The 12713-nt window shown below is 35.9% G+C and overlaps 1 protein-coding gene and 1 pseudogene across 4 annotated transcripts in view; one reads left to right on the top strand and one right to left on the bottom strand.

The window, feature by feature from the left end:
- The window catches only part of Erap1 (endoplasmic reticulum aminopeptidase 1), a 105660-nt gene that overhangs the window by 88198 nt on the left and 4749 nt on the right, over nucleotides 1–12713 (top strand). For all 4 annotated transcript variants that reach the window (XM_046428841.2, XM_058574728.1, XM_046428840.2 and 1 more), the window contains 12 exons: nucleotides 334–454; nucleotides 1226–1380; nucleotides 1870–1983; nucleotides 3424–3555; nucleotides 4652–4783; nucleotides 4917–4988; nucleotides 6848–6996; nucleotides 8372–8451; nucleotides 8940–9123; nucleotides 10432–10588; nucleotides 11223–11407; nucleotides 12292–12453. In XM_046428841.2, the coding sequence (XP_046284797.1) occupies nucleotides 334–454; nucleotides 1226–1380; nucleotides 1870–1983; nucleotides 3424–3555; nucleotides 4652–4783; nucleotides 4917–4988; nucleotides 6848–6996; nucleotides 8372–8451; nucleotides 8940–9123; nucleotides 10432–10588; nucleotides 11223–11407; nucleotides 12292–12453 (1643 nt within the window). The remainder of the gene's footprint in view (nucleotides 1–333; nucleotides 455–1225; nucleotides 1381–1869; nucleotides 1984–3423; nucleotides 3556–4651; nucleotides 4784–4916; nucleotides 4989–6847; nucleotides 6997–8371; nucleotides 8452–8939; nucleotides 9124–10431; nucleotides 10589–11222; nucleotides 11408–12291; nucleotides 12454–12713) is intronic.
- Nucleotides 4790–6824, bottom strand: LOC124080565 (large ribosomal subunit protein eL21-like; annotated as a pseudogene).

The raw sequence follows: 12713 nt of genomic DNA, 5'->3' as shown, positions 1-12713 counted from the left end.
AGAACCCCGCAGTAAAAATGAACATCTGTAGTTAGGCACCAGCTGCAGTTCTCTGCAGAATTCAGAAGTTGCTGCTGTCACTTTGCTTTTGGCCTTTGAGTATTCCTTTCTTTTTTGACCACCTTATGAACACATTTAAAAAGATATTTTTGTAAATATTATGCAGCATTTGTAGTTGTTTTCAGAAAGGAAGTCAGCATGAAATTTCTAATTGTCTTCTTTAATACTGAGAATCATATCCAACTGTAGGAAGCCATTGATGTCAGTCTTCTCTACAGTTGTAGGGAGAAGCCACTATGATATTTGAATATCTTTCTGTGCCTTTCTCTCTAGGTTTCTGTGTATGCTGTGCCTGACAAGATAAATCAAGCAGATTATGCATTGGATGCTGCAGTGACTCTTCTAGAATTTTATGAGGATTATTTCAGCATACCATACCCTTTACCCAAACAAGGTAGAGATTTCACACAGATATTTCAAGGTGGCATTTGATGACCCCAGTCATTGATTATATTCTTTCCATTGGCTCACCCCATGGTTCTCTAGCCGCTCCTCATGTCCTTAAAACCCCAGCGTTAAACATCAGATTGATCCTTCTTATCACCTCTCCTCTGATTGATAAAATAAACTTCTAATGATAGTAAAAGCAAATCTCAGTACAGTTCTTGAGGCATGTGGCATGGGAACTACTTTGCCTTCTGATATTATTAGCCAGCAGATAGCAGAGGGCAAAGGATGTTTTTTTAAAAAAAAAATTGGTACATGCTTAGCAAGTATATAGAAGGTGCTCAATAAATTTTTTTGAGTGAACAAATTTACACAAGTTTAAGAGATTCTGCATTTTATTTCTTATACAATACCTTAAAACTATAGTGTCTTTGAGTTTTTAGTTATATGTGTGTGTCTTAGGTATTCAAAATAGAATGGATTACTGAGGTACTTGTTCAGATTACTCAGCCCCAAAACTCATGGTCAGAAAGCTAGAAATAGAGTCAAAAGACCTGAGACACAGTTTAGCTTGGTCAATTTGGAAGAAAAATGACTCCAAGTCACTGAGTGCCTTTTTCTCCGTTAAGAAGGGTTCTTCCTATCGGGAGTTCCATATTTCTGCACAAGCAGCTCAGCTTTTCTTTTGGTGCTAACTTTCATCCATTCTGATGCTTAATGTGTTGGGGGAATGTGCAGCTTTGTGATTGGTAATACATTGTACTACTTCCTTCCCAAGATCTTGCAGCTATTCCTGACTTTCAGTCTGGTGCTATGGAAAACTGGGGACTGACAACATACAGAGAATCTGCACTGTTATTTGATGCAGAAAAATCTTCTGCATCCAGTAAACTTGGTATCACAATGACCGTGTCCCATGAACTTGCCCACCAGGTATACAACCTCAGACACTCTTCTTAAAAAGTATAGTTAAAGGCTGGGATTGTGGCTCAGTGACAGAACACTTGCTTACCATGTGTGAGGCACTGGGTTTGATTCTCAGCACTGCATACAAATAAATAAATAAGATAAAAAATTTCATCAACAACTAATAAAAATATCTTTTAAAAAAGCATAGTTAAATGTTTATATTGCTTTTGTGGGACATATGAAGCAATTCATTTATTTTTAGTTTTTCTCTTTTCTGCCATAGGAAAATAATTTCTTTAATAAAGTTTCATGTTTCTTAATGCATATTAAAAATTTTTCATTTATATTTTGATAAAACATGTGTTATATAAATACATTTTAGTATTCATAAAGAGACTTAGACATTTAAAATATTTATTTCTAAGTGTGTTGCATTTCTGTCTGCCATTATAGGTAAGTTAATCCAGTCTCCATAGAAATGTGTGAATGAGCTGAACTGTGCTTTCCTTTCAGTGGTTTGGGAACCTTGTTACAATGGAATGGTGGAATGACCTTTGGCTAAATGAGGGATTTGCCAAGTTTATGGAATTTGTGTCTGTCAGTGTGACCCATCCTGAGCTCAAAGTTGTGAGTCATTATTTATGTTTTTGCATGTGAGATTAATCTGTGGGTTTGTTCACTGCTGCTGGAAATATTTTCTAATCTTTCATTATAGAATTTATAGAAATATTTCATGAATAAGTACCTTGGAAGCTTAGATATGAATCACATTTCAAAAATGCTAGTGAACTTTCAATATTTATCACAGACTAATTTTTAAACTTAAGTGTTGACCCCTGATTGTTATGAAATTAAGTGTTAAATTGTATCTACCCTTAATATAAAAAAATAGAAATAACGATGGTCTAAATGTTCCATATCATTTTTCCAACTTGTAGGTTGCTGGTTATAGAAGTATTTATTGTTATTATCTCAACAAAATCCTTCTTGGCAAATCACAAGTTATACTGAGTATCAGATACAGTCTCAGATTACAAACTTTATGCTTTGGAACTGCTGTTTATTTATTTTAAAAATCATATGTTACACTTGAGAAAATCACATGCACCAAAATTAAAATGAACTATTTTATGTAAAAAAAAAAAATCTTTACCCTACTACAGTTCTTTTCTTTTATGTATATTCACTACTTCCCATTTTCTCTCACAATTTACTTATACATAGTTAAAATAGAAAGTACATATAGTTATACTATAATGGGTCACAAAAATATTCCTATTTCTATAATAACCTTCAATAATAAAAATTATTATGAATGCATGTTAGTCAATTGAGTTAATGTGCCATATAAAGTTAAGGCTGGAATTTGTTCTCTATATTTTTCTTTAACTATATGGTTTTAAAGCTAAATATGTCTGTTTCTAAATAGTACAGATGATTAATGGAAATGTTGAATCACTTAACATTTTACTTTCCTGTTTGGCTATAGGCTGATGATTTTGTTTTTAGAATAATATGAAATTTTCTTTATTCTAAAATGATATGTATTTAAAATGAATAAAGTCTAAAATAATTTTATTTTCCTGTAATAGGAAAATAATTTCTTTAAAGCATAGTTTCATAATGCATATTTGAAAAATTTTTCACTTTTATTTTGATAAAACATTTGTTCTATAAATACATGTTAATATTCATAAATAGACATTAGATGTTAAAGTATTTCTTTTTGAGTGTGTTATGTTTCTGGCTGCCATTATAGATAACAGTTTAATCTTGTCTCCATAGAAATGTGTGAATGAGCTGAGCTGTGCTTTCCTTTCAGTGATTTGGGAACTAGTCATTATGGATTGATGACTTAAAATGGTCACCAAAAATCACTGTTTTGTGGACTCTCTTTAGAAAGCATAGTCATTCTATCTTATTTCATAAATACTAGAAATATGGAGTATTTTGGCACAAAATTGGAAATGTAGACCTGTGAGCTCAGATCAAACCTTCCTCCTTTCATAATTTTAAATATAAGTCATAGATGATGTTTTCTTTCTTTCTTTTTTTCTGCCTTAATAGGAAGATTATTTCTTTGGCAAGTGTTTTGATGCAATGGAGGTTGACGCATTGAATTCTTCACACCCTGTGTCCACACCTGTGGAGAATCCTGCTGAGATTCGAGAGATGTTTGATGATGTGTCTTATGAAAAGGTAAAAATGGATCATATAGGTACAGGGTTTTTTTTCTTTTTCTTTTTGTAAGGGAATAGTTTGTACACTAAACTTATTAAAACTGGAGTGAAGAGGTCATAGGTAAAGCTGTTTTTATGTAAAAAATCCAGATTGCTGCTTTTCTTAAGAAAAGAAAAAGGGATTTGGCCAACACTGGGCCTGTATTTCCTTTGGCAACATAAACTGGAGCTAAGTGGTGGCTCCTTCTTTCCAAGATCAAGGCTCTGTATTTCCATTTCCCTTCCATCCCCAACTCTATTGTCTTCTCACTGAGGCTGAGAATGTGTTGCCATTTGTCCTGGTGTTTGTCTGTAGTTGCAGCAAACACAGCAGTATTTCTTATTTACATGTTTCCATCAAAAGTGCAGGGAAGAAAAAAAAACATAATGTAAAAGAGTATGCTCTTAGACAAGTTCCCTCATTTATTCCATCTGTCATTTGTCACTGGAAACATCTGAGTTTGTGACTTATGATCTATGGCAATGGGGGTTAAGCGGGGAAGACAGCTTTTTACAATTACAGAGTACCTGGGAATTGTCTTGCCCCACTCTCCTTGTTACTCCTTCAGCCCTCTGTGCTCAAGGCTGCCTGGGCTCCCTCTCTGTAGTTGCCCACCATTCCTCACCTGGCACCTACTCCTGTTTTTATCTCTGGAGCTCCACCCCTTGTGGTACCTGCCTCTCCCACCCATGCCTTGGAGTGGCAGTGGGAGAGCTAGGTTAGGGTTAGGGTTAGGGTTAGTGGGAGAGCTAGGTTAGGGTTAGTGTCAGAGTGCAGTGTTTACTCTGCATCCTCATCCACTCACACTGAATAAAGGGTGCTGGCAGTTAATTCTGATTTGCCCCAAGATAAGTTTGGCTACATAGAAAATAACAACCCCAGTGAGTCTGGAGCATTAAAAAAATTGCATTCGACAAATCTGTTTCCTGGGCACCTCAAAGGTTAATTCACTTACTCTATTTCACAAACTGCCATCATTAAAAATGTTACTGTGGCTGTTTTCTAAAAGAATTATGGCAAAAAAAAAAAAGGTTCAACCAAACTACATGTAACAATTATTTCTATATCTTTTCAGGGAGCTTGTATTCTGAACATGTTAAGGGATTATCTAAGTGCGGATGCATTTAAAAGTGGAATTGTGCAGTATCTCCATAAGTATAGTTACAAAAACACAAAGAATGAGGACCTGTGGAATAGCATGGCAAGCGTGAGTGTGCATTTGATTGTCTCCATACTTGGGGTGGACAGGTTTTTCATCTTGTTTTGTTTTGCCTTCTCCTTCTGAGAAGAACCATGAGCATTTTCTACAGAAGTGTGATGTGCTTGGTTTTGGTGTTTAGATTTGTCCTACGGATGGCTCACAATCAACGGATGGTTTTTGCTCTAGAAGTCAGCATTCCTCTTCAACCTCAGTAAGTGTCTAAATCTGTACATGTTCTCCTGAGCATGTTGTCTAACTTCATTTTTTTTTTAAAGAAAATAATTCATATAGTCCATGAGCCTTTATTTTTCTACATTTATTACGCCATGAATTCATAGGGAATAGGTTCCACCACCTCAGGCTCCTTTCCATTTGTTCTCCCTAAATGTACTTCTCTGGGTGGTATGGGCGGGCGCTTCAGCTGAACCCAGGTACCTTTCTCTTTGGCTTCCTTCTTTTTCTGATCATTTTCCTTTATACATTTCAGGAAGCTGTCTCGGCTCTTAGAGTGCTTAATATGCTCAATACGCACATTAATTCTCTTGGCAAGAATCTTGCCCTTAACCTGCTTATTCACAACAAGGCCAACAGCATGCTGGGTAACATTGTAGACTCTCCCAGTTTTGCCATGATAACATTTGTGGGGCATTCCTTTTTGAACATTCCCTTAATGTCTACAATATCACCTTTCTTGTAGATTCACATATATGTGGCCAAAGGAACAACTAACTCCATGTTTTCTAAAAGGCCTAGAGAACATAAATGGGGTTCCTCTCCTCTTTCCCTTGTTTTGACCATTTTGGCAAATTACTGGAAGATGACAGTTCCAGCTGAAAAGAAGCTCTAACTTGATATTTTTTGAAGGATATTAGCTCTGTGTCAAACTTTATGAATTCCCTGATTATCTTCCCTCAATCTAATGCCACTAAACTCAGCCTTTTACAGTTTTCTTAAGTGTCTATACAAGAGGGTGGCACAGCCTTCTTTGGTGATAATTGTCACTGATACTAATTTCTTTCATTTTGCTCTATGTAAAGCAGTTTCTTTTGTAGATTGAGATGCAGTGTATTAGTCAGGAGACCATGACAGTCATTCCAGACTCTGCACTATTGAAAAAACAAATAATGGCAATGGTATTCTTGAATATTTACTGTATATCAGGCATATGCTAAGCATGTATGTACATTATCTCCTTTACTTTTCACAACAAACTCATGATCCAAGCACCATCACTATCTTTATATGTGGGAATATGAAATCCAAAAGCATATGGTCGATAAATTGCAGAGCAAGGATGTGAATTTATATCTAACTCATGTTTTTTTTTTACTGCTTACACTATAAAGTATTTATAACATCTGAGTAACAAAATGGTTTGATTATTTATCTGGACTTGTGGAATATTTTCATAGGCAAATCACTTATGGGCGAATCTGGAAATTCAACAAAATTTTATCTACTCTATTTTTATTTTCTTGGCTTTTTAAAAATAGACTGCTTTATTCAAGTTTCTAGATTTATCCTGTAGCATATTTTACCCTTTTACTAGCTCTTAAATCTTTTCTTAAAAAGCTTTTTTAGTATTCAAGAATGTATTCCCTTTTGAACTTATGACATGAGCCATCTCTGTGTTATCACTTTGGAAGTATAGGCTCTTGGGTAAATGCTTTTCCCGTCCTTGCTTGTCTGAGAACCTGCATAATTATGTAGCTATTGAAAATCTGGTCACTTCCTCTCCCTTCTCTCCCTTCATTGATTCATTTTTGTGCCTGCTTGGTGTCAAGGCTATGCCAGCCCCAGGGTATACCCAGCAGGCCCAGATATGCTACCTGCCAGGACATGAGTGTAGTGGAGGAGACTGAAAAGTATTCAGTCCATGCTGTAACAGATGTGCCATGTTGGGAACATTGGGGTAAGGGAGCCAGGGCAGGAGGCTGAAGAGTAGAGGAAGGGATCAGGACTCACAGAGGAGATTGTCAGTTGGTAGCAACCCTTTGAATGCAGGCTGGCCTGCTTTCTTAGGTTTGGGTCTAAGTGAGTAATGCATCTGACTTTTTCTGTATAATTCAGCACTGGCATCAGGAAAGTGTGGATGTGAAAACCATGATGAACACCTGGACACTGCAGAAGGGCTTTCCCCTGATAACCATCACAGTGAGAGGGAGGAACATACACATGAAGCAAGAGCACTATATGAAGGGATCTGACTCAGAAACTGGGTAATGTTCATGGAATGAAACTCATTTTGTTACCTAGGTAACATCTACCTGATAGGATAAAATCTTACTTTTGGAAAAATGCCTTTACCTCTATTGCTAAAGTATTTCAGTGGAATCTACATGCCCTATAAAGTTGGCTTATACTTCCTATCTTCTTGAAAGGATAAGGAGGCTTTATACCTTGGTTGATCTTGGTTAAGCTGATATTAAATAATTATTTTAACATGCTCTTTTTTTTTTTTAGTTTAATAGGATGTACTTTCTAGTAACTGGCTTGAAATCAACTGTGATCTAAGCACTTGCTGCTGAATTTCAACAGGGTTTGGCATTTAGGTTGGTGCAAGGAGAAAAGAACTTAGATTATTTCTGGGGATTATGAGAGACCCAATTCTTTTCTTTGGAAGTCCAAGTTAAATCCTGGAAATGGTCAGCTTAATTCCACAGAAGAATACAAGTAAAAATGAGATGCTACAATTCGATTGACAATGGATGGACATTATGTAAAAATATTTGTTTTATCTTGAAATAATTTCATGCTTATGGAAATGTTGCAAGAATAGTGCCAAGAATTTCCATATATGGTTTACCAAGATTTATGTTAACTCTATACATATGATATATATGTTTTTTGAACTGTTTGAGAGCAAGTTGGAGACATGATACCCCTTTGCCCCTAAGTATTTGTATAGTATTTACAAAAGAACAAAAAAACATTCACTATATAATCATAATATAATTATCAAAATTAGTAAATAAACTTGACACAATACTTTTATTTAAACTCTAATAAACTTTTCTAGTTGTCCTAAAATATCTTTATATTAAGATAGAAAAATATCTGCTTCAAGATTCAATGTAGGAGTACATATCATATTTGTCTCATTGTTTTAGTCACCTTTTATTCTGAATCAATTATTCAGTCTTTGTGTTTCTTGACATTCTTGAAGAATATAGCCAGTATAGGATATTCTAATCTTTTAATTGTGTTTTCTACTGTTTTTTCATGATCAGATTCAGATTGTGCATCACAGACAGAAATTCCACAGATATGATGTTGTATCCTTCTGAGTATATGATTTAGAAGGCACATGATATCAATTTGTGTCTGTACTTGATCACTGTTTTAAATTACGTCTCTGGCCTCTAATCACCAATCACTTAAGCCCCAATTCCCAGTTCTGCTCAAGGAGTCAGTCCGAGAAGGATGAATAGTGCCTGAGCTGGAAAACAGTCTGGATATGTTTTAGGATCTTGGATACAGCAGTTTTTATACCATCCTGTTCTAAGCTAGCCAGTGCCTAGTGCATGGCAGGTGATTTAAAAGCAGTTTGTTGAATGAATAAAAATATAAAGAATCTATCCTCCTTCCTTTTAGGTACCTATGGCATGTTCCATTGACATACATTACTAGCAAATCAGACTCAGTTGGCAGATTTTTGCTGAAGACAGAGACAGGTAACTTATTATGAAAGTTAAACTAGTTGAACTAAAGGAGAAACTGTAGAAATGTGTAGGATTTAAACACCAAGTTTCTTTTGCTGCTTATCTTGGTTAAAACAAAAGGGATTAGGTTAAAATATTGAAGAATTGCCAATGTAATGCCTGATAGAAATTAAAACAGTTGAGCTATGTAATGTGAAAAAGGAGGGATTACCAATGAAAATTCTCATTACTTTGTTAATACTACTTGGGCCTATAATATGTATGGTCAGAAATGCAGTTGCATTGCTTTCATAAATCTATATAAATCTCACAAAATTTGGTCTAAAGCTGGTGTTGGCTTTTGTCTATGGGTTGCTGTTGTCTGTTTCCTAAAAGGAATAAGTGATTTTAATTTGTTTGATATTAAACTTTTCTCTAGTTTCCTTGTCCAGTCTCTGATCAGAAAAGCTTTCATCAGTCAAGATAGTAAATGGAATTATGATTTGTTTTATTTGCTGTAGATGTGCTCATCCTCCCAGAAGCAGTGGAATGGATCAAATTTAATGTGCGAATGAGTGGCTATTACATTGTACATTATGAGGATGATGGATGGGATTCTTTGACTGGCCTTTTAAAAGGGGCACACACAACTATCAGCAGTAATGATCGGGCGAGTCTCATTAACAATGCATTTCAGCTTGTCAGGTAATACAAGCTGTGCAAAGTCCTGGTTTATTTCTAAAAGCAGCTGTTATTATTCAGATTCTTGATTCTAAAGATGAAAGTGATTGATTGATTGCTAATGCGAAATTGAAAGATGTTTCTTGTAAGTTCTTCTAACAATCCAAGGTTGCTTTTAACTTTGTAATTAACCTGCTATCTATCTGTTACTGGCAGGTAACTTGAAGTATGGAATCAGTATTTTAACCTTCCTCATTAACAATTCAGATCAGACTGTGGTAAATGTGTAGAAAGCCAAGAGACAACATTATTTTTCCATCCTTAAAGCCTGGTCCTACAGCTTTCCCTTGTCCAGCTATGGCCTCTCAGGTTTCTTCCATGCTGGGTCTTTGACCACCATGCAGGCGTCTTAAAGACCAAATATACCAGGCCCAGTTATTTGCATTGAATCTGTTGATTTAAAGGAGAGATTTTCTCTAAACAACAGATACCTGAACTTCAGAACATTTCTATGAATGTAGCTCATAACATTTGGCCCAACCAAATGACCTTTGCGTGGTTGAACAGAGAGTGAAAACTCTCCTTTTTCTTTTTTCTCCCATGACAATGATTTTAAGAAAATGCTTGCCAAGCCTTAAACTTCTTCAATCTTTAGGCAGAACTGAAGTCTTAAGGGTAACCATCCAGGTGGGAAGGGGTAGCTCTGTTATTCATGCCCCATGTCCTTCTACCCTGAGTGATGATTCTCCCTTCTGGTCCTCCTACCATCTCACTGGGCCTTCTAAGGTGACAAAAAGCAATGGGGGAGGAGGGTTGCTTATTTGTTTCTTTCTGCCTAAGATTCTGCTTGAGTCTTAGAAGGTTTTTGCTTAATTATATAAGCATATATGGTACTACTGAGACTTTGAACATCAACCCTCTATTAGGAAGAGTTTCTATGTGCATTCAGTGGCTTTTTGAAAGAGGCAAGATGTGCTTACACCAGGGATTCATACTTTTGCTGAATGGCAGTTTCTCTTGACCAGGTTTCCTAAAGGGTCTTTGATTGGCATCCCCTTCTTACCCAGAAAGCTCAGCACACAATCCAGTGCTTCCTGAGGGACTTGCAGTTCATCTTAACCGCAAGCTAGTCCTAGCTCTCTTAATGAAACTTCTTCCCCAGTGTAATCTTGCCAGACGTTATATGTGACAGAAAAGGTACTAATGTAAAGGTTATTATTTATGAGGGGCTCATATATGATTGTTTTGCTAGAAGATTGTTACATTTTGAAGCAAAAAAGGTGATTTCCTGGATTTTCTTTTAAAACTGTAACTATGGTCTCTCTTGGTCAGCATCGGAAAGCTATCGATTGAAAAAGCCTTGGATTTAACCCTATACTTGAAACACGAAACTGAAATTATGCCCGTGTTCCAAGGTCTGAATGAGCTGATACCCATGTATAAGTTAATGGAGAAAAGAGATATGAATGAAGTGGAAACTCAATTCAAGGTAAAAACCTGAAGTAAATAGAAAAGTTATATAATTATGTTTTGATTTTCTTGTGTGTGAAAAAGCACTTACCTTCATGTATTTTTGTGTCTTCATATTAATATCAAGGAAATGCCAATAAAAGTTCAGTATGTGGATTGATTAGCAAAGATTTTGATTTTATTTGGCACTAAAATAGGAATGGCTGTATTAGAATTCTATACTTAATTGTCATGGATTGTTATTCCCTTCCTTCACACACTTTTTATTTCACTTTACTTCTTTATTACAATGGAGAATATTAAGATTTTCTGGGACTGTCAGGGGTACCTGAAAGAATCACAAAATTGTTACTTTTGACAAAATGTCATAAAGTTTTATTGTATAATTTGCTCTTTAGTTTAAGAGTGGTAGTTCATCTTACAATATCTTTAGGAAAGATTGTTAAGCAAATACTAAAACCATTCATCATTATTTCTTGTTTTTCACTCTTTTCATAATTACATATAAACAGAGATGCACAGTTTAAAAAGTAAGATTTGAATTAAGCTTTACAAATCAGTCCCCATTACCTAAGGGAGCGCTCGATTATATAAACATGAAATGGCCTGTGATATCATGCCACATGTCACTGTCCCCTGTCCTACCCCTGCAGGCTTTCCTCATCAGGCTGCTGAGGGACCTCATTGATAAGCAGATATGGTCGGATGAAGGCTCCGTCTCAGAGCGAATGCTGCGGAGTCAGCTCCTCCTCCTTGCCTGTGTGCGCAAGTATCAGCCTTGTGTGCAGAAGGCAGAAGGCTATTTCAGAGAGTGGAGGGAATCCAATGGAAATAAGAGGTCAGTCCTACAGAATAACCAATTTGTTAATGAAAAAGGTATCTTTCCTGTTCCCCAACTTTGGTGCTGACCAATGAGAAAAACGAGTATAGACATGTCTCCAATAACTGCCCTTTTTTGGAAAATAAATTGTTTTTTAAGATTTATCTCTATATATCTCCCAACTTCCAGTTTTAAGAAATACTGGGAAGGAAATTCTGTGTAAGAAAGAGCCAAATATCTATGTAATTAGAAAGGGATTATAATAATTCCCATTTTTGTATAGCTAAATGAAAATCTTATCAAACTGAGATGGCCAGACCATACTGAAAAAGAGGCAATGCATTTTATAATAGCATCTCTGGGCCTCTAAATTCCCTGACAGGGGTACCTAGTTATTGCTAACACTGTCTATGCAAGGTAGGATTCTCACCATATCTGGAAATCTCTATCTTCGTTCTTTTCTCTTTGAAGCTTAAATGCCATCCAGGAAATATGATGCCAACAATCTATATGCTGTGTTTAAAGAAATGCTTACAAAGCAGTGGTTCTATTGGATTCCTGACTTGCACTCATTGAGTAAAATTTGAGGCTATTTTGAATTTCTTTTGGCTTGAAAGGTGACCAACTATGGAGTCACTCAACATTATTAAAAGATGATAGATATATGTGTTTATAAAAGTTACATTTCTCATTGTTTTTAGAAGGTTGCTTAAAACCTGATTTTAGATATTTTCTCTTCTTTTTTATAAATGTAACTGAAGGAGAGCAGTAATTGTTGTGTATATTCCTAGGCATATTGTCGGAGTATGGGGCCAGTTCATCAGTTATTAATTGGTCGTTGTTATGCATCTAAATGTACTTTCTGCATCTCCAGTTCTCACAGGGTGTGTTCTTTCCCACAGCCTGCCTATCGATGTGACCTTGGCAGTGTTTGCTGTGGGGGCCCAGAACACAGAAGGCTGGGATTTTCTTTATAGTAAATATCAGTCTTCTTTGTCCAGTACCGAGAAAAGCCAGATTGAGTTTGCCCTTTGTACAAGCCAAAATAAAGAAAAGCTTCAGTGGTGAGTCATTCATTCATGTTCATATGGCCAAGGGAAATTAAATTAGATCAGATCATTCTGGCACCTATTTTTGTTCTCCTGGCCAGGAATTCCCTATTTTTGCTCAGAACATTTGTGCAAGTGAGCACACATCTAATGAAAAAGGCAAATAATTAGGGAGAACCAGGTGCTGGGGAAAATATTTAAAGGAATATATATTGTATATCTTTAAAGAAATAATGTACTTGGAATATTTACTAGATATACCCTTCTTAACTATT

The sequence above is a fragment of the Marmota monax genome, unplaced genomic scaffold, assembly GCF_021218885.2.
Source record: "Marmota monax isolate L192 unplaced genomic scaffold, Marmota_monax_Labrador192_F-V1.1 WCK01_AAM20220418_F8-fsc00018, whole genome shotgun sequence".
In the NCBI taxonomy this organism is placed as follows: Eukaryota; Metazoa; Chordata; class Mammalia; order Rodentia; family Sciuridae; genus Marmota; species Marmota monax.
The sequence above is the reverse complement of the archived record's forward strand: the minus strand, read 5'-3'. Positions and strand labels throughout refer to the sequence as shown.